The following is a 26,801-nucleotide window of genomic DNA, read 5'->3' as shown; positions in this document are numbered from 1 at the left end:
GTCCTGCTGTGGTCCGGGGGGGTGTATGGGGGGGTCCTGCTTTGGTTGGGAGGGGGGGATTTTGGCACGTGGCCTGGTGTGGTCCGGGGGAGGGGGGGGTGTATGTTGCGGCCCCTCTGCCGCCCCCCCGGCCCATGGAGCACCAACCTCCACTGCACATGACTGACTATAATGCCCGGATTGATGCTGCTCCGGCGCTAGACACCGCATGTAATTGGTACTGGAATCGGAGCACATTCCTGTGCGAATTTCATGCGGTATCTGGGGTTGCGAATTGAGCCATGGATTTGTATGCTTCAAATTGCACCGCATTCGCACCAAACTGATATAGGACCCTTTTTTTTTGTCCACACCAGAATCGGATCTAATGGATGTTCACACCCATGCGATCTGATTCTGCAAATCGCGCTGCATTTTGCAAACTGATTACGGGGTGTCGGTAACCTAAAATATGCTCCACAATCGGTTTGCATGGACGGATTGCTTTGTAGATACAGTGGCAAATCCGCAACAAATTTGCTGTAAATTCGCACTGCATCTAGTGTGAACCCAGGCTATATTTCTTATGGCTCTATTGGTGAGATCTCTGTACCAAGTCCACCTACTGTGCTCATTGGCATTGATTTGCTAAATGCAAATAGACTGTGCCCTTTGAAAAGTGCAGTTGCTCCAGAGCTTAGTAATTGAGCAGAAGCTCCACTGATTTCCATCATCCAATCACGTGCAAGCAAAAATGCTGTTATTTTTAAAATTTTCCTTGCCTGTGATTGGGTATTCTTTGCAAAGTGAAGCATTACCTCATTTACTAAGCTCTGGAGCAACTGCACTTTGCAAAGTGGACAATTTTTTTGCATACCTTCCAACTTTCTGAGATGAAAATGAGGGACACCTTTTGGCAAAAGTATGTAGGCATGGGACACACCCCCTGCCACACCCCCTTAAAGGAGAATTGTACAAAAAATTTTTTTTGTTAAACTGCTTTTTTTACCACTTCTATTCCTTTACTGTATTTTGGCTTTTGCAATTTACAAATGCAGCAATTTGGAAATTAGATGAAATTGGATGAAAGGGAGACCCGGAGTAAAGGAGAGAAGAGACATGGACCGGCATGACAGGGGTTAAAGGGGTTTGGGTCAAGGAGGGGTTTCAGCCCAGTCTGATAGAAAATATAAGTGGTGGATCTTACTTAATTGGTGTCTTGGCCAGGAATGGGTGGAGCTACAGGGAGAGGTCAAGCTAGGGGCCTTAGGGGGTCTTCAGTCGGAGGAAAGCTGCATTGGTTAAAATTTACCACCCTCCATCCCCTTTCTTGTTTTTCTGAATTTTTGTTCAGAGGTCCCCCGCTCTTGCTTTTGTTTTGTTTTTAAGGAGGCTTTCTTCTTTTAGAGGTGGTTCTTTGTCATGGCAGCAAGCGGAGTAAAGGTCCTGGTAGGTTAGTATGGTGCAAACTTATACTTGATAGGGACCTGTCTGAGGTACGGCTCCCAGGTTGTGCAAACTTATACTTGGTAGGGACCCGTCTGAAGTATGGTTCCCAGATGGTGCAAACTCATACTTGGTAGGGACCCATTTGAGGTACGGCTCCCAGATGGTGCAAACTCATACTTGGTAGGGACCCATTTGAGGTACGGCTCCCAGATGGTGCAAACTCATACTTGGTAGGGACCCGTCTGAGGTACGGCTCCCAGATGGTGCAAACTCATACTTGGTAGGGACCCGTCTGAGGTACGGCTCCCAGATGTTGCAAACTTATACTTGGTAGGGACCCGTCTGAGGTACGGCTCCCAGATGGTGCAAGCTCATACTTGGTAGGGACCCATCTGAGGTACGGCTCCCAGATGGTGCAAACTTATACTTGGTAGGGACCCGTCTGAAGTACGGTTCCCAGATGGTGCAAACTCATACTTGGTTGGGACCCATCTGAGGTACAGCTCCCAGATGGTGAAAACTTATACTTGATAGGGACCCGTCTGAGGTACGGCTCCCAGTAGTTGGTATTTTAGTATCTGCAACTGGTTGTTACCGAGTTGGTGCTGTGTTTTCTTCTTTGATTACTACCAGAACCTTGAGACTCCAGTAAAAACTGGGTTTAACGTGTTTTTTACCTGTTATGTATACAGTTTGTTAATAAAAGCCTGTTTGGCCATTTAACTCCAACTTGTAGTCATGTGGTTATTTATAAGGGAGGAGGAGAGTGATGGTCAGAGCAGAATAGAGACAAATCCTCTTTGATACCCTAGTCAAGGTTTAGCTCTGGGAAACACTTTTTGATAGATAAGTCGTGTATTTTTTATTATTATTTTTATTATGGAAGAGCTTGAACATACAAAGGTTGGGAAGACCTTGCTGTTTGATTATCCAAGACATATAACAATACAAGTGAATATATACTCCACCAGGATCCATCTATTTTTAAATGATCACTTTTGGGTGCATTGACCCTTGAAGGTTTATTGGTCCATACATAGTTGCTCTTCAGGGTGCCATTTTGGATGTATGTATGCATTTGACTCTGGGGCCAGCTCTCTGGTCACTATATTTGATATAATTAAAATTATTTTCCACAAGGGTTCCTTGGCATATTTTTTTTTTACAAAGTATGTGGGCGGGGCCTATTCAACCTATTTTTGTACCTGCTTACCAATGCCCAGGACCGGGTGGGGCCACGGTTATGTGATGATTAACATTAAGGCAGATCCCCGACTTAGAAGTGAGCTGTACACCTTGTGCAACTGTGCATCAAAATGCAGATTCCTACTGCAAAACACTCTATCTCATATCGCTGCACACCACCAACAAGAACAACAAATTAATACAATTTCCTACTCCTAATGGGATTTGGAAGAAAACATTTTTCCATGAATGCTCAACCCGCCAGAGGTGATGACTTTCTTGATAAGTTTGTTTAGTTTTATTTAGTCTCTGACCCAATCAAGTACCCCAAATTGGTCCTCTGTGGCTGCGTCAAACAATTCCTGGAACCACAAGAGCAAAGAAAACGCTAATTTCCCATGTACTTCTTGCAGCCAACTGAAAGATCCTGGAAAATGACGAAAGAAAACGTATTATTATAAAAAAAAAAAAAATTATGTTTAACCGAAAACTTTCAAGTATCCTGAATGACCGAAAGCTAGAATTTTGATAAAGAGTAGTTACCCTGGTCGACCTTTGTACAATCACTAACACAGAATGTGCAACAGATCTGCATGATAGGCATGCCATAGAGTGTGCAACACACCTGCATGATAAACTTTCCCTTCTCCTTCTTCTTCCGCTCTCCTTCTTCTTCCGCTCTCCTTCTTCTTCCACTCTCCTTCTTCTTCTGTCCTTCTTCTCCCATCCTTCTTCTTCTGTCCTTCTTCTCCCATCCTTCTTCTTCTGTCCTTTTTATTTTTTCATGCTTCTTTTGTTCTTCTTCTGTCCATCTTCTCCTTCTTTTATCCTTTTTCTTCTGTTCTTCTTCTGCCCATTCTCCTCTTCTGTTCTTCTGTCCTCCGTCTTCTTATGTCCTCCGTCTTCTTCTGTCCTTCTTCTTTTTCTATCCATTTTCTTCTGTCCTTTTTCTTCTTTTGTCCTTCTTCGGTTCTTCTTCTGTCCTTTTTCTTCTTTTGTCCTTCATCCTGCACTCAATCCTTCACTCTTCATTCCATTTCTTCTTGCAGTCCTTCTTCTCCTCTCTCTCCTTCTGCCGCTCTAGGGGTGGACTGGACCCGGGGGACAGGGAGGCATTTGTCCTCCTCAGGCTAGTGTTTTTGCAGAATACTAGGCTGGCAACAGGCTTGGCAGTGGCATGCAAAGCCAATAGAATACTGGGATGTATAAAAAAAGGGAATTTACTCCAGAAATAAAGAGATTATTCTCCCACTCTACAAGACTCTGGTCCGGCCACATCTGGAGTATTCCATCCAGTTCTGGGCAGGAAGGATGTGCTGGAACTGGAGAGAGTCCAGAGAAGGGCAACAAAAATAATTAGGGGAATGGAGGACATCAGCTATGAGGAAAGACTACAAGCACTGCAATTATTCTCTCTGGAGAAGAGATGATTGAGGGGGGATATGATATCAATGTACAAATACTGTACTGGTGACCCTAGCATAAGGAACAAACTATTCAGTGAAAGGAGATACAATAAGACACGTGGCCACTCACTAAAACTAGAGGAAAAACAGTTTAACCTTAAAATATGTAGGGGGTTCTTTACTGTCAGAGCGGTGGGGATGTGGAATTCTCTTCCACAAGCAGTGGTATCAGCGGGGAGCATCGATAGTTTAAAAAAACTATTAGATGGGCACCTTAAAGACCACAACATAAAGGGGTATACAATGTACGGTTAACATCAAACACACACACACATCATATGTTGAACTGGATGGAAGGATGTCTTTTTTCAACCTCACTAACTATGTAACTATATAACGGTGAGTACCGTCACAGTCTGTATCTCTTTGGTCATACTTAAGAATTCATCCTCTTCACAGTACCATCTGCCACAGATTTTGAGCAGTGGTAGTGGATACCGAGCACGGCCATATGGGATCCAACCATATAACTTTGCTATTTTTTCATGGTCTCGAGTCCGGACTCTTTATCACGTGTGACAACGTTGTCAATTTTTATATGGTGTGTTTGGTAGAGGAAGTGTCTTTTCTAATTTATCGATGTGATTTTTTTCATGGATTTTATTTTATTTTTCTTTCAATTAAGTTTATTTCTAGTTATTTTACATGGATCGTGTTAGTACCTTATTTTACACAGTTTCTTTCCATGCTTTATCTAAGTTTCTTGTGTTTTAACTAGGTACATCGATTCACGTCTTACTTAGACGAGTTAATGCACTAGACTGGTGGTCTGTTTTTACAACCACCACACCTCATCTAAATTGTGGTTGCTCCACTAGCTCCATTTTCTTTCTTTCTTTTTTTTTTAATAATAAAAATTATCTTTTATTAGACATATAAAACAGCAATACACTCCCAAAGGGCGACTATTTAAAATACATATCAGACTTAGGTGATATTATTGGGGATGTCACTATGAACACCTATACATTTGTAGCAATTGATTGAGGTAATTGTCTTTATTGCTGGTCGACGCGTTTCGCTGTATGGTTCTTCAGGACCAACAATAGGTGTATCACAATCTAGTAATCTTCTTTCAATCATTTTTATTGATAACAACAAAAATATAATACATAAACTTTTCAAATATAACATCACATGTGAAGAACAAATGAACTACATAGTGCAATATCATTTAGGTTCCCAAATGGAATAACATACACCTGTTGTGGGGGAGGGGGTCAGGGTAGCATATCTATCCATACATAGCTATAATGTTATTGTAGGGAGAATACAGATATAACCGAGGTCTCTGATCTATTACCTAAAGGTTATAACCTGGTGTCAGGATGGAGAATAGGGCCCATGCACTAGTAGATGGTTGCAGCACTTATGGGACCCCATTCCCCTTAAAGTGGTTGTAAACCCACTTTAAAGACTTCTACCTATAGGTGAGCCTATATTAAGTCTTACCTATAGGTGCTGTAAATATCTCCTAAACATGCACCATTTTGGAGATATTTACAGTGCATGCAGCCGATGACGTCATCGGCACATGCGCTCTGAAGAAACAGCCACCCGTGGCGTTCTTTCAGAGCCTTGTGCCGTGAACGGCGGCTCCTGCGTGCATGCACGGGAGTGATCTAATCGCGCCTGCGGCCAATCAGATGGCCGGAGGACGCGATCCAGGAAGCAGGACGGCTGATCATGTTGGCTGTCCTGTTGCTGAGCGGGTGGCACTGCGGGGGCTTCGTTTTTAGGTAAGCATTTCATAATGAGCTAGTATGCGATGCATACTAGCTCATTATGCCTTTGTCTTTACAGGTTTTTTTTTTCACATTTTTTTTCAGAGGGTTTACTTCCTCTTTAACCCGTCGAGGCACTAGCTTAATTTTCTATTACCTCTGGATAATGCCTGAACAAAGATGGTGTCGTCTATTTTAGGTCTCCTTTACGTTCTTTAACCCACAGCAACCAAAGTTCTTTTTTATTAGCATGACTTGATTAGAGTGAATTTTTATTGGTTGTTGTGTGTCACCACCCTTATGAAGTCTTTATTGAACAAAGCTAACTATAGGCTCATTTTTCACAGCTTACATACCAGCATAAGGGTCATTATTTTTTTTAAAGTGACGAGTATTTTTTTTTAAAGCCAATGAGATTTAAAAAGAAATAGAGTCACGTGGTTAAAATAAAGATTATCATATGGGCGTGTTAGCTTAGTAAATTCATACTACAGTCCTTTGTGCTTGCCAAGTGACTCAGTTCCCAGGAATTCTTTACGAGTCATGTGACTACGGCTTTATATATAGAGCATTTACTGTGTGCTTTTTGTTTATAGTGTTTATATTATAGCACTAATGATAGCGGAGGTCAGAGGACAGGCAGATAACTTTTGCTTGGACTTAAAGACTTAGAGCAAATTCTCCAGAAACAGAGGTGCAGGGTTTAAAATTCATACATTGTGATTAAAATATAAAGACTAGAGCAATGCAAATTGGGGCAGAGTGGAGCTGTGCCCTATAGTAGCCAATCAGTTTTACTTTTCATTAAAACAACTGCGAAATGTAAAATAAAACGACGTGTTGCGGCGCACTGCACTAAATTTCCCTGCATTAGGTGTGTTATAGTACATTTATTTTAACCACTTAAGCCCCGGAAGATTTTACCCCCTTCCTGACCAGGGCCTATTTTGCGATTCGGCACTGCATGACTTTAACGGACAATTGCGCGGTCGTGCGACGCTGTACCTAAACTAATTTGATGTCATTTTTTTCCCACAAACAGAGCTTTCTGTTGGTGGTATTTGATCACCTGTGTGATTTTTTGATCATGCGCTATAAACAAAAAAAATAGCGTCAATTTTGCAAAAATAGCAATATTTTTCACATTTTTTTATATGAAATTCCCAAAAAAAAATTTAAAAATCAAAATTTTTTAACATTTTCGGCCAATTTGTTTTATGCTACATATGTTTGGTTAAAAAAAATCGCAAAAAACGTATTTTGATTGGTTTGTGCAAAAGTTATTGCGTTTACTAACAAAGGGAAAGATTTTTGTCATTTTTGTTGTTTTTTTTTTTAACGCGTAATGGCGGCGATCTGCGATTTTTTTTGCGGTACTGCGAAATTGCGGCGGACAGATCGGACCCTTGACTGACATTTTTGACACTTTTGGGGTTACCAGTGACATTTCTACAGTAATCAGTGCTATACATGTGCACTGTTACTGTAAAAATGACACTGGCAGTGAAGGGGTTAACTTTTTTTTTGAGAGGGAGGGGCTGTGTGTGTCCCTAGGGGCGTGATTCTAACTGTGATTGGCTGTGGCTTGAGCTGTAGGAAGAGTGATCAACGGTCCTACATAGTAGAACCGTATGATCACTATTCCTACACAGGGGAGAATGACAGGCGGCTTGTTTACATCAGCCGCCTGACTTTCTCCCTCTGCAGTGACGATCGCCGAGTGACCGGCGGACATCGGGTCCGCCGGTCACACGCGCGGGGGGGGTCCATGACCACGCGGGAGCGCGCCTCCAGGGGCGCGCGCTCGCTCCCTAGACCCTCACAGGCTAGCGATGTAGATCTACGTCACTTTGCCTGTGAGGGGCTGACTGCCGACGTAAATAGTCGTGCGGCAGTCGGCAAGTGGTTAAATGGGCTGCTAAGTGCAACATGCCTCCATGCACAAACAATGCATGCAATGGGGTGCAGTGTATCATATTGTGAACCAGGGTTTAGAACTTGACAGGTCGCTTTTTATAACCATTCTCTCATTTGCAGAGTGTTGGCCTTGGGCTCTCTGTATAACACATTACATCTCCCTGGCTGCACTGCCCAGTGTAGTTGTGGGACTGACAACAAGACATGTGCGATTCGTTTCATTCCGAACATATATTTGGTCAAATTCTTCGTTCATTTGGAGATTCGGATATATCTAAATCCCCAAATTACAGTAAAAATGAGAAGACAACCACCGCTGCTGTGGTTGCTGGCCCTGGCTCGCCACCTCTGCAACAGTAAAAATTAAGGTGAAATCGGCCGCACACCACCAGCTGCTAGGAAGATGAATCCTTTTATTATCCACTTCTGGACCGGAAGGATTTGCCCCCTTAATGACCAGGCCATTTTTTGCGATTCGCCACTGCGTTACTTTAACGGACAATTGCGTGGTGGTGTGACCCTGTACCTAAATAAAATTGATGTCCTTTTTTCCCCATAAAAATAGCTTTCTTTTGGTGGTATTTGATCACCTCTGCGATTTTTATTTTTTGCGCTATAAACAAAAAAAGAGCGACAATTCTGAAAAAAAAAAAAAACACAATATTTTTCACATTCTGCTATAGAACATTCCAAAAAAAAATAAAAATCTATTTTTTTAACATTTTAGGCCCATTTGTATTCTGCTACATATTTTTGGTAAAAAAAAAAAAAAATTGCAATAAGCGTATTTTGATTGGTTTGTGCAACAGTTATCGCGTCTACAAACTAAGGGAAAGATTTCTGTCATTTTTTATTGTTTCTTTTTTTTTTTTTACTAGTAATGGCGGCGATCTGCGATTTTTAGCGGGACTGCGACATTGTGGCGGACAGATCGGACCCCTAACTGACATTTTTGACACTTTTGGGAGGACCAGTGACATTAAAAATAAAAATATGCACTGTAACTGTAATAATGACACTGGCAGGGAAGTGGTTAACGCTGTGGGTGATCAAGGGGTTAAATGTGTACCTAGGGGCGTTTTTATAACTGTATGGGGGATGGAATTTTGAAATGATCACAGAGATCTGTGATCCTAGATCCGATATAAAAGGATCACAGGGGCTCTGTGATCATTCCAGGGAGAACAACGGTCGGCTGCGTTTACATCAGCTGTCCGTCCTTCTCTCTCAGCTGGGAGCGATCGCAGATGGCTGGCAGCAATCGGAGCCGCCAGCCCCATGCATCCGAGTCCCCGCTGCTGAGTGGGGGTGGGAGCACGCCGCCGGCAGTGCGCGCTCGCCCCCCAGCTGCAGGCGCGTGACTGAAGTAGGGCTATGTCAGTTCGCACAGGAGGGCAAGCCTGCCGCAATATATCTGCGATGGGAGGTCCGAAAGAGGTTCATACGTCAAAGGTACACAGGAGACAGAGATAGACGCGTTTCTCACTTTCAAAAGTGCTTGTTGGCTACATAATTTGGACAAGCACTTTTAAAGTGTGAAACGCATCTATCTCTGTCTCCTGTGTACTTTTGACGTATGGTAATAAAGGATTCTTTTTCTTCCTAGCAGCTGGTGGTGTGCGGCCAATTTCTCCTTCATTTCCAAAATTACAGTACAGATGAATTTTACTGAATTCTTTGAATAACGAAATAGAATTTGTCCAAATTTCCGAAATTCCAACTGAAATTTGACTTAAATTTGACATCAAATTTTATTCAAATTCCAACTGTAAACATATTGTTGAAATCAAACACTGTGTTGGTTATTAGAGTACCATTTCGAAATAATGATGTTTTTGTTAAGCCAAAGGTGTTTAAAGAGTCATTGTAATAATTTTGATGAAGATTTTTATTTTGTTCGTTCACATTGCAAGTGTAAAATTGATAAAAACGAAACCAGTAAAATATAAATATTTAAAATCATTTGTACTTGACATTATTTTTTCTCAGCTGGCTAAAACTTCTGCACAGTATTGTACATACATTTGTACACAGGAATTGATACCATTGAATGGCCTCCACGGTTGCCTGACCTAAATCCAATAGAACACCTACAATTTTTTTTTGGTGCATCCAACGCCGCCAGATTGCGTCTATTCAGGAGCTTAGTGATGTCCTGGTCCAGATCTGGGAGGAAATACCCCAGGACACAGTGGCGTAGCGTGGGGGGTGCAGGGGGGGCCGGCCGCACCGGGCGCAACATTTGGGGGGGCGCATCCCACGCCAGTGTCACTCTAGCAAACTTTAAAAATTCTTCCTAGCGTGTCACTTCAGCCCCTGCCATCTTCAGGCTAAACGATGGCCGGTCGGCGCCCTGTGATTGGGCCAACATTGTCATGTGCGGCAGCGGGGCTGGCCAGTGGCAGAGCCCCGCCTCGCTTCTGGAGCCTGCCTCGCCGTCTTCTAAGTCAGCCCTGCATGTGCCTCCATCCCCCCTCCTCTAAGCTCTCGCAATCCTCCCCGACCCGCCCCCTGTAAGGGCTCGATGACGCGGTGGTGTCCTCTGTGTAGTGGGCAGTGTAGTATAGTGGGCAGTGCAGTGGTCAGGTAGGAATCAAGTAGATCATTGTAAGGGTCAGTGTCGTTGACAGGTAGGTCAGTGTAGTGGCCAGTACAGGAATCAGGTATGTTAACGTAGTGGACTGGTAGGTCAGTATAGGAATCAGGCTGGTCAGTACTATTGTAGGAAGGGACTCGGGGAGTACTAAAAGTCCGCAGGTTAGGGGGCGCAAATTACTTGCCTTGCCCCGGGCGCTGACAATCCACGCTACGCCACTGCCAGGACACCATCTGTTGTCTCATTAGAAGTATGCTCTGACGTTGTCAGGCATGCATACAAGCACGTGGGGGCCATACAAACTATTGAGGACCATTTTGAGTTCCTGCAATAAAATTTCAGCAGAATGGACTTGCCTGCTGCATCATTTTTTCACTTTGATTTTTGGGGTGTCTTTGAATTCAGCCCTCTGTAGGGGATAATTTTAATTTCCATCAAACGATGTGGCATCCTTTCCTTCCTAACACATTACCCAGTCCATACCAGTATAGATCCTAACACATTACCCAGTCCATACCAGTATAGATCCTAACACATTACCCAGTCCATACCAGTATAGATCCTAACACATTACCCAGTCCATACCAGTATAGATCCTAACATATTACCCAGTCCATACCAGTATAGATCCTAACACATTACCCAGTCCATACCAGTATAGATCCTAACACATTACCCAGTCCATACCAGTATAGATCCTAACACATTACCCAGTCCATACCAGTATAGATCCTAACATATTACCCAGTCCATACCAGTATAGATCCTAACACATTACCCGGTCCATACCAGTATAGATATCCAGCATGAGATTTTTCCCCATTGAGTTCTGATGTGTTTTCAGAGTGTTTATTAAACATTTTTGAGCAGTGTAGTAAAATGTAAGATACCACTTTTATTAATTAGAACACTTTGCATATTTTGAATAAATGTATTATTCATACAAACAAGATCTATGTGTATAAATAACAATCAGATGTTTGGTTACTCGGCAGTCGCATTTGAATCTAAAAAAAATTCTAACATTTTCAATTCGACCGATTTGAAATCTATCGAATTGAACTTTTCGAATTGTGAAAGAAAAAATTAAAGAGGTTGTAAACCCCACCCAAAAAAAAAAAAAAAAATGAAAAAAAAAAAAAAAAAAACATGTAAGACAAAGGCATAATGAGCTACTAGCTCATTATGAAATACTTACCTTAGAACTAAGCCCTCACAGTGCCGCCCACTCAGCAGTGACACGGCCGGCATGTTCGGCCGTCCTGCTTCCTGGTTCGCATCCTCCGGCCATCTGATTGGCCAGAGGCGCGATGACATCACTCCCGAGCATGTGTGCAGGAGCCACCGTTCACAGCACAGGGCTCTGAAGGAACGAAACAGGTGGCCGTCCCTTCAGAGCGCATACGCCCATTACGTCATCGGCTGCATTAAAAGTAAATATCTCCTAAACGGCACAAGTTTAGATTAGAAGATATTTACAGTACCTATACAGACCCCTGAAGAAGCCACGTGATGCGGAAGTGGCGTAACGCGTAGGGACGTTCGGACCGGAAGTGACGCACATTGCGGAAGTGAGGACTGCGATCCCACTCCGACGCTATCCTTTTGCGCTTTGTTTACTCAACAAATGTGAGTGGTTTTACTATATTTTAATAAAGTACCCGTGACCCATACATACTTGCACTATCTTGAGTATTTTGCTTTGAGATCCATTGTGACCGTGGGGAATCTGGAGAGGGAGAGGGAGAGGGAGCCAAGCCACCCGCAGCAGTCCCAGACTTCTGACCCCAGTGGAGCACGGTATAAGATTGGAGAGGAGCCCCCCTGGATTATTGATAAGGCTTTTACCCTTAGTCTTTAAGGTGAGCGGCTTGAACACCTAGAGGGGATAAGGAGAAGCACCCCACTACCTTTTAGCATGGTGTTTGTGAAGGAGTAGCACCTGAGGACATATTTTACCCACCTGAACACTTACCCCTAATTTTTTGGACTTTATTTCACCTAGACCGTTATATATTGTTTGTGAAGCACAGAGGACACTTTGATTTATATATATGCACCTGAGCACTTTTTTTGTCAGTAGAGTGTTTTTTTTAGAGGATTGCATCAATATTTTAAAATTTGTTTATTATGAATATGGATTTATCGTATATGGTTTAGTTCCCTTCTATATTTATTGTGACAGGCACACACACCAGATATAATTTATTTACTTTATTCAATTATTTATTTATTTATCATTGTTTATCCACCCAGAAGCGCAGTACCCCTCACCTATTTATTTACAGTACCTATAGGTAAGCCTTATTAAAGGTTTACCTATGGGTACAAGTTATAAGAAAAGGTGTACAACGTCTTTAAAGAAAATTAAAAAAATACATAGACTGAATTCCGAACACGAATTCCGAATATGAATTGAATGAATCAACCAAATTTAACGAAACAAAGTAACTAGATGAATGAATCTAAATGAAATGAAACAAATTTTTTCATCATGCACATGTCTACTGACAACTGGGTCCTACTCTATCACTGGCATTGGCTCCTGTGTGAATGAAGCCTGCACTTACTGTTTGCAGACTTCATTCCTAAATGCATTGTTACAATATCTAATTTTTACTTTTTTTACGTTATTCCAGGCTTGGGGATATTTGTAGGATCTTTGTCATATCTGTAGGATCCCGTGGAAGCTGGAAATCGCTGTAGTAAGCACTACTACTATAGCGATCTCCACTAGCTTCCAGGTTCTGTGCGGATAACCTGCATTGTAAACACAGGAGACCAATCGCTTGGCACGGGTGCTATTCTGGAAACACTTAGCATTTTCTAAATGAATGCAACGTGCTCTCTAATTGGACAAGGTGGAGAGGTGGTGACATAACAATCTCCACCTTTTATTTTTTTTCCCCAATTTTTCCGCAGAAGTACAGAGAAGGAGGGTGAAATATGCCGAAGTCAAAAGACGTCTGCGGCAGTTAAACGTGTAGTATTCCAAGCTATATCCGGCACGACTGAGAGTGGTGGTAAATGGTGTGGCCCATTTTTTTGAAGCACCTGCCGTGGCCATTGATTGGCTGGAGAGAAATGAACAGTCTATACAACATTAGCAAAGGTTAGAGATTGGATATGTAGTTAGAGATGGGAACGTCACTAAGAACACATGGTCCTTGCTCAGTGGTGTATTTTGGTTTTGTGCTGCCCTAGGCAAGACTAAAATTGGGCGCCCCCCCCCCCCATCCTATGTAAATTTGCCCCACTCCTTTTTTAACGAATGTGGCTCCCTCCAAAATTGAAGGGCTACAAGTCCCAGCATGAACCCCTGAGATCTCACGAGAGGGGGGTGGGTGAGGGAGAGATAGAGGGGGGGGTGGGTGAGGGGGAATGAGAGAGAGAGATGGGGGATGAGAGAGAGAGTGAGAGGGGGGATGAGAGAGAGAGAGTGAGAGGGGGGATGAGAGAGAGAGAGAGAGAGAGAGGGGGGTGAGAGAGGAGGGGTGAGAGAGAGAAGTGGTGAGAGAGGAGGGGTGAGAGAGAGAGGTGAGGGGGGGGGTGAGAGCAAGAGAGCAGGGGGGTGAGAGGGGGGATGAGAGAGAGGGGGGGTGAGAGAGAGGGGGGAATGAGAGAGGCAGCTCTAGTGGCCAATAGAGTCTCAGGTGGAGGGGGGTGGCTTTTTTGCTGCCCCCCTGCAAAGTGCCGCCCTAGGCCTGGGCCTTGTTGGCCTAGGCCAAAATACAGCACTGTCCTTGCTGAATTTTTTTTCTCACCCTTTTAAAGAGGAGCAGTAGAGGGGAGCCTTAGGTTAGAGTTTAATGTTATTGTTTAGAGAGTCACAGATGTCTTGGCACTGACACATGGTATTCTTAGTAGAAAGAAATTCTGATATTTACACAAGTAAACTATGGGGTCACAATCAAGGCCCCTTGACGGAGTTTGAGGGGAGGGGAGGTTGGTTTTGTTTTTTTTTTGTTTTCTGTGGGAAGAGTTAAAAATAGGCAAAGCAAGCACACAGATACAAATATTGTTTTGGAAGGAAAAAAAAATATATGGACAAAAACACTTTGGATTTTAGGTACGAGAGCACAATGGAAAATTTGGTTAAGAATTGGAAGACACTGAGGGTAAAATATGGAAGTTATAGGTTGAAGGAATATGATTCCTATATATATATATTTTTTTTAACGGGTATGCAGATTTTGTATTTACAACACTTAGTTTTTTAAAATGAGTAGGGGAGTAAGGTTCTGCTCATGGAATGCGAGGGGTTTGGGTGATCCAATAAAAAAAAAGAACAGCTTTAGTTAAGACTGTTTTGATTCTTTAGATATCTGTCCTTTGCTTACAGGAGACATACTTAGAGCCCATTCACACTGCCGCGACTTGTCAGGTGACTTGTCAGCCTGACAAGTTGCGGCCCGTCGCAGTCCATTGACTGCTACAGGACCCGTTCTAATAGGAGCGACACAAGTTGCTCCGACTTAGAAAAAGGGTCCTGTACTACTTCGGGGCGACCTCGGAGCGACTTGCATAGACATTCATCATATGAAGTCCGTGCAAGTCGCGCCGAAGTCGCGGTGCACAGCGGTGCACGCGACTTCACAGGTCGCCCCCGAAGTCGTGCCGCTTCAGTGTGAACCAGCACTTAACTAAAGAAACAGTGACACATTCAAAATGGAAAGGATTTGATCGCCAATATCACTCTGTGTACTCCTCATATTTAAGAGGAATGAGCATATTAATACACAAATCAGTTCTCCTGTATGCAAAAGAAAATTGATAGTGAAGGGTGATACATCTTTATCTATGGTAGATTGGCAGAGATACCATGTATACTCATGAGTGTGTATATCCCTCCTCCATTTAAGTTAGATGTGATGTAATTAGGCAACTGTTGGAATTTATGATAAACCAAGAGTACCAGTTTTGATAGTGGGGACTTCAATATGGTGATGAATACTGAGATGGATAAGTTTCCCTCAAGGCGAAGGTCGGAACAGAGTCCATACATACCACTATATAAATTACTTAACCGCTTGCCGACCTCCGCAAGTACATATACTGCGGCGGTCAGCCCCGTGCAGGCAAAGTGACGTATGGGTACATCACTCACCTGCGAGCCAATAGGAGGCAAGCGCGTGCCGCCGGAGGTGCGCTCCCGCCCCCGCTCGCTCACTCTTATCCCCGAGCGTGTGACCGGCGGACCCGATGTCCGCCGGTCACTCGCGATCGTCAGTTACAGAGGGAGAAAAGCAGACGGCTAGTGTAAGCAAAGCCGCCTGTCACTCTCCCCTGTGTAAGAACAGAGATCATACGGTCCTGCTATGTAGGATCGTAGATCTCTGCCGTTACATGAAAAGCCACATCCAATCACAGTTAGAAGCACACCCCTAAGGACACACTTAACCCCTCCTTCTCCAATAAAGTTAACCCCTTCCCTGCCAGTGTAATTTTTACAGTAACAGTGCATATTTTTAGCACTGATTATTGTAGTAATGTCACTGGTACCCCCAAAAGTGTCAAAAATGTCAGTCAAGTGTCCGATCTGTCCGCCGCAATGTCGCAGTCCCGCAAAAAAAATCGCAGATCGCAACCATTACTTGTTAAAAAAAAAACAACAAAAATGACAAAAATCTTTCCCTTATTTAGTAAACGCAATTTGCAATTTTTTTTTACCAATTATATGTAGCAGAAAACAAATAGGCCTAAAATGTTAAAAAATGTTAATTTTTACATTTTTTTGGGGGGGGGGGGGGAATTTCATATAAAAAAATGTGAAAAATATTGTTATTTTTGCAAAATTGTCGCTCTTTTTTTGTTTATAGCGCATGATCAAAAAATCGCACAGGTGATCAAATACCACCAAAAGAAAGCTCTGTTTGTGGGAACAAAAAGGACATCAATTTCATTTGGGTAGGACGTCGCACGACCGCGCAATTGTCCGTTAAAGTCACGCAGTGCCGAATCGCAAAATAGGCCCTGGTCAGGAAGGGGGTAAAATCTTCCGGGGCTTAAGTGGTTAAGTTAGATGTAATTAGGCAACTGTTGGAAGTTATGATAAACCAAGAGTACCAGTTTTGATAGTGGGGACTTCAATATGGTGATGAATACTGAGATGGATAAGTTTCCTTCAAGGGGGAGGTCGGAACAGAGTCCATACATACCCCTATATAAATTACTTAATGAGGTAGAATTGAGAGATATTTGGCGAGAACGTCACCCAACAACTCAAACCTTTTCATGCCATTCCGGCACCTACCCATCACTTTCCAGAATAGATATGGCGATAGGGAATGACCACTTGACCTAGTTGGTAACAGACATTAGGTATGAAGCTAGAGGATTATCAGACCACTCCCCTTTAGTCCTAAAATTAGGCTTAGGAAAACAAGGGGGTGGGGCAGAGTGTAGAGTGAACCCTTTTTGGTTACAATTGATTCCCCCCAAAGAGCAAATGTTAGAGAGGCTTCGGGAATTCTTGGGGTATAATAAAGTATCATCAACGATCAACACAGGGCATAGTATGGGATACTCTGAAAGCCTATTTAAGGGCAAGTACAATTCAACAGATTTCTAAGAGGAAAAAAATCAACTAAAGGACAGGGAGATGAAAATAATGGAGAAGGTGACTATAATGGAAAAAAACGTATGTAGAAGACCCCTCACTGGATAATTTAACTAAATGGACTGAGGCACAGCAATTATATGGAACATTATCCTTGAAGAAAGCTGAGAATAGGAGGTTCTTTTTAAAGCAGACCCACTATGAGGAAGGAGAAAGCACTGGGCACATGTTTGCCCTTCTGTCAAAATCCCAGGACGGTACCATGTCCACTGTAGGGTGCATAGAGAGTCGTGCTGGAGGGGTGACCATGTGCCTGGTGGAAAGAGTGAATGTTTTTATAGAATACTACTCCGATTTATACAGGTCGAAGATAGGAGAAGTGGACAGAGAAATGGAAGATTTTATTCAGGGTTTAGATATCCCACACCTCTCAGATAGAGATAGGGTAATGCTGGATGCACCTATTACTATTAAGGAATTACAGGATGAGGTATTGAACTCAGCTAACCATAAAACACCAGGGCCAGATGGACTACCAAATGAAGTATATAAGGAATATGGGGAGGTCATGTTGCCGGAGCTTTTGCAAGTGCTAAATGGGGCACTGGAAATGGGGGTATTACATACATCAATGACACAAGCCACAAAAATATTAATGCCAAAGGAAGGGAAAAAAACTCTGAAAACAGCTTCATACAGACCAATCTCGTTTCTCTGTGCAGACATGAAATTACTGGCGAAAATATTAGCAACCAGACTAGGCAAAATAATTCACACCATAGTTCATCCTAATCAGTGTGGCTTTATCCCCAGTAGATCAACGTCATTGAACATTAGGAGATTATTTTTAAATCTGAATATCCCAGTTGAGGATATAGGATCAAGGGCTATAGTATCCCTGGACGTTGTTAAAGCATTTGACAGCGTCGAGTGGCAATACCCATGTCGGCGTTCAACATCGGTCCAGTATTTAAGAAATGGATAAATTTGCTGTTTACTTACCCAAGAGCGAAAGTGAAGGTCAACAAAAGGGTCTCTGAATACTTCTCACTGTCTCGAGGTGAAAGACAGGGGTGTCAGTTGTCACCCCTGCTCTTTGACCTAGTGGTGGAACCTTTGGCCATAGCTATCAGAATGGCGAGGGATGTAAGGGGCTTTAGAAGGGGGCCAATGGAAGAAAGGATATCATGTGCGGATGATATTCTTCTATTTTTAGGAACAATTTAAGAACAATTTATAACCTACGGTGATGGATATTATAAAAATATTTGAAATGTTCTCTGGGCTCTCCATCAACTGGGAGAAATTTGTTCTTTTGTTGATTGTCCATTTGTTGATGGGTTAGACAAAGAGACATTAGAGAATATAGGACGCCTACAGGTGGTGGAGAGCTTTAGATACCTAGAAATAAATATAACGGTTAATCCTAAATTATATATGATGAAAAACTTGGAACTTCTGATTAAAGCATTTAAGGAAAAAAGTGGGATATGGAGCCGCCTCCCCCTGTCAGTAGTAGGTTGCTGCAGTTTGGTTAAAACGGTGTGGCTACCCCAACTTCTATACATTCTACACAACTCACCAATATGGATTCCCGGGGTATGGTTTAGGAAACTAGAGGGTCTTTTTAGGGAATTGATTTGTCGAAAGAAACATGCTAGAATTTGCCTAAGAGTGTTACAGCGGAGGTCTGGCTGTTCCGCATCCCTGGAGCTACTTCATAGCGGCCCAGCTACAACAGATTGGGGGATGGGAACTAGGTAATGATATCTGAGGATGTCAGCGTGCGGACGAAACGCGTATGATGGAAGGCATGTAGCGTCGTCACGTGAGAGCCGTGTGGAACGCAAACCGGAAAGGTACACGCGCATTGCTGCAGCACCGCGTCCCGCTCTAGCTCACCCATTCACCGTGACGACCACGCACAACTTTTATGAGATTTTACCAGATTTTATCTTTTTATGCCACATTATTTATGTGTGTGTACCTGAAGTGGAAATAAACTTTTTTGAGAAATACTACACTATCTGCATGACCCTATGGGAGGAAAAGACATCTAGGAACTCGGCAGATACAGGCCAGACCTGTTGAACCAGATCCACCACACCTTACCCAGTGGGGGACACCACACAAGCACAAATGGTTGTACTGTCATATGACAGGTATGACCCACTAAGTCTGGTGAGTGATTTAAATTATTTCACGCGTGGATCACGCATCACGGATGGAAGTCAGCTTAGTTGTAAGCTGAGGAGCACCTTATATTTTAAGCACCTGCACTTTTAATATAAAGACTATGTATACACAACATCTTTTGGACACTAGCAGAGTTGTTTATTAGCATATTTTTTTGTGCACAGAGCCCTTTTGGTTTTAACATATTGCACATTTTGCAAAGACTGTTCATTCACTTAATGTACACAGAGCATTTTTTGGAATATATTGCACAATCGGCACTTGGTATCATTTATTTATGTAGCTAATTTTCAGTCTGTATATTCACTTGTACAATTTTTAATTTATTTATATGTTATATTTATTCAATATTGTACATAGAAGCTGTATTTATTGCACATATTTATTGATTTACACATATGAGCACAGATAGCACTTTCAAAACTCATTGGTGTGACTATCAGGCAAGGGCTGAGGTTAGGTTTCTTTACTTGAGGCCTTTTCTTTCCAATGATACTACTAGTAGTTCACGTGCACTACTGGCTTGTACCCCGAATGTATCTCTAATTGAGGTGCTGGAAGCAGACTTATTGGGGGAAGCAGGCCGGTGCCAGCAGTAAAACAACAGCTAAAAGTATGAAAAATGAACGCGGTCAATTTTCCAATACTCAGGATTTACAGAATATACACCCATCTGGGACAATAAAAACTTACCGTATTTTCCGGCGTATAAGACGACTGGGCGTATAAGACGACCCCCCTAAATTTCATCTACCGGTAATACTTATACTTAGGTTACCTTGGAGATATTATACTCGGCGTATAAGACGACCCCCCATTTTTGGGGGATTTTTTTGAGGTTCAAATGTAGTCTTATACGCCAGAAAATACAGTACTTGAGATTGAGAGTTTGGAGAACTTTGATAACTGGAAGCAGAGGGGGAGTGGTAAGACTATCTCAGATATATGCAGCTGGGGCCCCGAAGACATTTTAGGAATTGAAGGAGGAATTCGGATTAGCAAATAGAAGTTTCTACCAATACTTACAGTTGAGGAATGAATTAACAACACATTTTAAAGGGGGAGGGCTAGAATGGAGTAGAGCCCCACTATTGAAAATGTTGGTAGAAGCCACTTCTTTGAAGGGTCTGATCTCAAAATGATATAAAAATATACACTTAGAAGTACTTGAAAAGGATAGTCAGCCCTCTAGTAGAGTAAAGTGGGAGGGGGATGTGGGGAAGTTAATAGACATCTAATGGGATGGTATAGAATCCTCAATAGATTCGCTATCTTTATCAGCAGTACAAAAAAAAACTACACAACTCCATTTTATTCATAGAGCACACTATACACCAAAAAATTTTGGTATCGTTTGGGGGCCGTCCGGGTGCATGTTGCCTCAGATGTGGGGCTGCAGATGGGGACTTGATTCACATGCTCTGGAGGTGCCCCAAACGACATAACCAATACTACATTGGAAAGAGGTGTTGGATAAAATGTATTCAATATTTGAGATAAACCTAAGTTTGGATCCATTATTATGTATATTGGGGTATATAGAGCAGAGGGCGGGATCGGCAGCTAAACAGACGGCAATGTTGAGATGCCTCTATCAAGCTAGAAAGGTGATCACTGGGAAGTGGATAAGTTCTAAACAGTCATCCGTAAAGGGATGGTTGAGGAGGGTTAATAATACAATAATAAGAGAAAAATTGGCCGGTATAAGGAAGGGAAGTAGAAATAGATTTGAAAGGATGTGGAAAGTTTGGATTAAAACTCCGGAGTTGGTACCTGAGATTGAGAATGTTTATTTTTGTATTGGGTGTATCCTAACATTGACACGAGGGGAGGGGTGGGGGGATCTGGGGGGGGGGGGGGTAAAAATTTAATTTTTATGTAAAGGTCTTTGATGATTTTGAAACGTACTTTGTGTATCGGAAAATAGAAAATAAAGACGAATTGATTAAAAAACAGTGCCCTTCACTGGAAACACCAGAACTCAATCAGTTGAAGAGGAGTTCACATATTTTTGGCTATGTACTGTAGTAAGTGTGATGATCATATGTCAACCCACTTTGGTTACATTGTGTACCTTCAAGTGTCTACCGCAAAAACAATTACATGTGATTTAGTAACCTACTACTGTTATATCTATTTGGCAGGAATGGTAGTAAGTTGATCTGGCATCTTCGGTGCCTTGAAATTATTGCCCAACTCCTCCTTCTCTGCACCGTTCCTCTATCCCCAAAACCTGTAACACATCTGCTCACATGTAGAATCCACTGGCGGCTGGTGCTCCATGGGCCAGGGGGGGGGGTGGAAGACTGACTGCACCATACACCCCCCCCCACCCCAGGCCCCACCAGGCCGCACACCAGTACCACACCAGGACCCCGGACCCCCCCATGGCTCACTCACCCACAGCAGTGGCGGCAGCTTCAGCTTCGGCTTCCTCCCCCTCAGTAGAAGTGTCTCCTCCCCCATGCCCAATGGCATGGCTTCTACTTTCGGCCAATCAGGAAACAGATCTCAGGACCCACTTCCTAATTGGCCATGAGGTAGATCTGTGTGACAATAGCGAATATTCATTTTTGACACTTTTGGGGGGACCAGTGACATTACTACAGTAATCAGTGCTAAAAATATGAAATATGCAAAATATGTTACTGTAATAATGACACTGGCAGGGAAGGGGTTAACATTGTGGGTGATGAAGGGGTTAAATGTGAGCCTAGGGGAGTGATTCTAACTGTTCGGGGGCGTGGCTTGTGAAATTATCATAGAGACCTGTGATCCTATATAGAAGGATTGCAGGCGCTCTTTGATCATTCCAGAGAGGACGGTCGGCTGTGTTTACAACAGCTGACCGTTCTTCTCTGTCAGCGGGGAGCGATCGCGGGTGTCAGGCGGCAATCGTAGCCGCCTGCCCCATGACTCGGAGTCACTGCTGCCGAGCGGGGACGGGAGCGCGCCGCCGCCGGCGCGGAGCTCGCCCCCTAGCTGCCGGCGCGCGACCAACGTAGACCTACTTCGTTTCGCGCAGGAGAGCCGCACTGCCGCAGTAAAAAGGCAGTGGGCGGTCGGCAACCGGTTAAAATAATCTACTGATTGAACAAACACCCAAATCCTTCTCTGCCGTTAACTCCTTTAGCTGTTCTCCTTCCAGAATGTAAGATTCATTCATATTCTTATCCCCCAACTTTACATTTTAACATAAAAACCTCATTTGCCAGTGCCAAATAGTTGCCCAATTAAACAGTGCACAGTGCACAGTGCACTAACCTCCCTGGCGGTATGATTCTTTCGGATTTTAGGTGCTGAAAGCTGTACCATTATTTTGCATGTAATTCTTAAGAATGAGCAGCCCAAACCAACTATTTACCGTATTTTCGCGACTATAAGGTGCACCGGATTATAAGGCGCAGTATCAGTTAATGGTAAATTTTCAAACTATTTTCATATATAAGGCGCACTTTTTTTTTTGGAACGTTGATCCGCGCAAGGTTTACTGGCAGGTGCTCATCACGAACCCTCGGATGACAGTTCTGGCGGATACTTTATGCCAGGCATCCACTATCCACTGGCACACAGTGGCATAACTGGCCCGACGTTGCCTCCCGGTCTTCGTGAAGGAGTGCTCTCCTTCCATCATCCAGTTTTCCCACGTGATTCGCAGTTTCACCTTGAAGGTACGATTGACACTTATGTCCAGTGGTTACACCCCTTTGGTCAAACCATCCAGTTAACGGTAAATTTTCTAATTATTTTCATATATAAGGCGCACCGGATTATAAGGTGCACTGCCAGTTTTTGATCAAATTTTAGGATTTTCAGTGCGCCTTATAGTCCGAAAAATACGGTACATATGATTTTTTTTTTTACTGTGCGTTCTCGGGTATGATAAAGTTTGAAACACAAAATCATAAATTATAATATAATAAATAACTATAAATAAGTTAAAGTATGTATGTATATATATATATATATATATATATATATATATATATATATATGTATACACTACTCTCTGAATTCTGTCTTTTAACCAATTTTCTATCCATTTATCCATTTACAAGCCGATCTTTCCAAGCCAGTAGACTTTACCTTACACATTAGCCGTGTGTGGGGAACTATGTCAAACGATTTGCAAGATCCAAGTATACTACGTCCACAGCCACCCCTCTGTCTAGCAGTGCAGCACCAAAAAGTTCAAAAACAACTTTTAAAACATTTTGAATTTGTATCTACTTGTAGGAGAAGGGAGGAGCCAGGAGAAAGACAGTTGTTTAATTGGCTGAAGTAATTTTTTAGATCAAAGTTACATGAACAGCCAGCAGAATTTGGGTTTCGGGACTTGACTACCAAAGAGGGACAATTTGGGACTATACTTTAAACAGTAGCTTTTTTTGGTTGCTGTTGTTTGTCTATAGCTGTGAGTTCAAATTTTTCTATGAATGTGATCTCCTTCAGTTGGCTGTTGGACTACCTAATAGGGTTATCAGATATTCAGCAAAATGGCCAACTAAAGGAGTTTGTGATTGTGTAAGTTAATCAGAATACCTGGAGGAAACCCAGGCAAGCACAGAGAGAACATGTAAACTCCATGCAGGTAGTGTCCTGAGTGGGATTCGAACCAAGGACCCCAGTGCTGAAAGGCAGAAGTGCGTTAGCATTAAGCTTGTTTTTGGTAAAGCCTGTAATGCTGAACATATTTTTTTTTTTATTGAACATATTCATACCTCCTGTTTTCCCCCTAGGAAAGGAATGCAGCCAGGATGAGAGCACCTCGGCCGCCATCTTCACCGTACAGATGGATGATTATCTCGGAGGAAAGCCTATTCAGTACAGAGAGCTTCAGGGCTACGAATCCAGCGCGTTTGTTGGCTATTTCAAGGGTGGAATCAAATACAAGGTAAACTATTTGGACAGTTTTAAAATCCAACAACATCTTTTGTGTCTCTGCTAATTACGATAAAAACTTTAAAACGTATCCTATTTCTGTCTGTGACCCTGTTGGGGAGATTTTCCCTCACTTCCTGTTTCTGTGACACCAAGGCAAGAAGTAGGGTAGGGGGGTTTCAGGTCCATGGACGGGAAAGCACTGACAGCAACAAACACATTGTCAGACATTTTTAACCCTTCCCCACTCTGCTAAAAACTAACTTTTTTATTTGTCTGTCCTCTGCAGAGATTTCCCACCACTTCCTATCCCGACAGAAAGTGAAGGAAAATCTCCACAATAGGGATGCACACAAGAATAAATACCTAAGAGAAGCTCTAGCCCGTCTCTGCTCTGTCTGAAACTAAATGTAACATTGAATAAAGTTGGGTGTTAGAGCAGCCTTTCTCAACCTTTTTACCCCTGAAGAACCCTGAAATAATGTGGAGGTCTCAGGAAACCCCTGTCAATAAAAACATTAATAGCCAGAAAAAAACACAAATTAAAAATTGTAGTGTCCACTTACATTGGTGGTGAGTGGAGAACTGTGCCCTTTACATTGGCGGTGAGTAGAAAAATGCCCCTTTACATTGGTGGTGAGTGGAGGACTGGGCCCTTTACATTGGCGTTAAGTGGAGAACTGTGCCCTTTACATTGGTGGTGAGTGGAGAAATACCCCTTTATATTGGTGTTGAGAGGTGAAATGCCCCTTTATATTGGTGGTAAGTGGAGAACTGTGCCCTTTACATTGGTGGTGAGCGGAGAACTGTGCCCTTTACATTGGTGGTGAGCGGAGAACTGTGCCCTTTACATTGGTGGTGAGTAGAAAAATGCCCCTTTACATTGGTGGTGAGTGGAGGACTGTGCCCTTTACATTGGTGGTGAGTGGAGAAATACCCCTTTATATTGGTGGAGAGAGGTGAAATGCCCCTTTATATTGGTGGTAAGTGGAGAACTGTGCCCTTTACATTGGTGGTGAGCGGAGAACTGTGCCCTTTACATTGGTGGTGAGCGGAGAACTGTGCCCTTTACATTGGCGTTAAGTGGAGAACTGTGCCCTTTACATTGGTGGTGAGCGGAGAAATACCCCTTTATATTGGTGGTGAGAGGTGAAATACCCCTTTATACTGGTGGTGAGAGGTGAAATACCCCTTTATATTGGTGGTAAGGGGAGAACTGTGCCCTTTACATGGGTGGCGAGCTGAGAAATACACCTTGCATTAGTGGTGAGTGGAGAACTGTTCCCTTTACATTAGTGGTAAGTGGAGAAATTCCCCTTTATATTGGTGGTAAGTGGAGAAATGTCCCTTTAGATTTGTGGTCAGTGAAGAAGTTCCCCCTTAAATTGGTGATCGTTGAAGAAAGGTCACTTTATATTGGTGGCCAGTGGAGAAATGCCCCTGTACAAAGGGGGACACCTGAAAAAAGCCCCCTTGCATGGGTAATCATTGAACTTTTATTTTGAATGTCAGTGGGAAAATCTCCTTTGTAATGGTAGTCATATAGATGGGAGATCAATATGTCATTGCTCACTGCTCATTAAACCCCTAGCAATCTCAGAAATGCCTCTTTAAATTGGTGGTTTGTGGAGAAATGCCCTTTTATATTGATGGTCAGTGGAGAAATGCCCCTTACATTGGTGGTGAGTGGATAAATGCTCCCTTTAGATTGGTGGTCAGTGGAGAAATGCCCCTTACATTAGTGACCGTTGAAGAATTGCTACCTTTGCATTGGTGGTGAGTAGAGACCTGCCTCTTTAGATTGGTGGTCCGTTGAGAAAAGCCCCATTGGTGGTCAGTGTGGAAATGTGCTTTTACATTAGAGGTCAGTGGAGAAATTCACCCTTACATTGATAGTCATTGGAGAAATGCCCCTTTACCTTGGTAGTCAGTGGAGCAATATTCCTTTAGATTGTTGGTTAGTGGAAAAATACCCAATTACATTGATGATAAGTGTATAAGGGACTCCTTTTCTTGAATGTTAGTAGAAGATTCCCTCTTATCTTGGTGGTATTGTGGGTGGGAGATCAATCCGTCATTGCTCACTGCTCAAGGAGCCTTTACCAACCTCAGAAGGAACTTCAGGGTTTCGCCGAACCCTGGTTGAAAAAGCCTGATTTATAGAAGACAGAAGGACCAAATATTCTAGAACAGGCTTCTTAACTAGAGGTATCCAAATCCCTTAGGGGATAGGGAACTGAATGTTGGTGGTATGGGACTGCTTTGCATCTTTGCTCACTAGAGCAAGGGCCCTGGGGGCCCACAGCAGACTTTAGTTCCATCCTATGTCACTTAGGTACCACCGCCCAAGAAAAGCCAGTGGTGGAGGTTGCTGAACCTGCCTCATGTGCCCATAGTATAAAATAAAAACATCAAAAGGACACAGTTACATTTACGCCCAAAGCTAGATGGAAAAACACCTTGAGATGGCTGGGCTCTGCCTGTCCATCATACCATCCTCTGCTGTCTAAGCCAGCATTAAATGGTCAGTTCACCAAAAATTTGTATTACATCTTCTGGCAGACACTGGAGAATTAAGTGTAGCGCCCTCCTCTAGTTAGGCTGCTAGGCTAAATGTAGTTTTTGGCTGGCTTTTACTGTAATCAATGGAGCAATGATCACTTGGTTTTGTCTGTTCAGGGTTTCCTGAGCTGGGAATTTGATTTATCTCACCTGCTTCTGAAAGAAGCTTCTAGAATATAGGGCAGGGGAGATTAAAATAGTCAGCATGAATATTTATCATGGTCCAGCCAATCCCTGGAAGAGGGCATCCAGAAGGTGGCTGGGAGGTCATAAATATTTGGGACCCT

The 26,801-nt window shown here is 42.9% G+C and overlaps 1 protein-coding gene across 1 annotated transcript in view; it reads left to right on the top strand.

Moving 5' to 3' along the window:
- Positions 1-26,801, top strand: part of SCIN (scinderin) — a 216,720-nt gene that overhangs the window by 37,428 nt on the left and 152,491 nt on the right. Inside the window, exon 2 of the mRNA XM_082259059.1 lies at positions 23,811-23,965. Coding sequence (XP_082115185.1) covers positions 23,811-23,965 — 155 coding nt within the window. The remainder of the gene's footprint in view (positions 1-23,810; positions 23,966-26,801) is intronic.

The sequence above is a fragment of the Pelophylax lessonae genome (assembly GCF_965119305.1).
Source record: "Pelophylax lessonae genome assembly, chromosome: 5".
Classification (NCBI taxonomy): Eukaryota; Metazoa; Chordata; class Amphibia; order Anura; family Ranidae; genus Pelophylax; species Pelophylax lessonae.
Note: the sequence above shows the minus strand (reverse complement) of the source record. Positions and strands in the feature narration are given on the sequence as shown.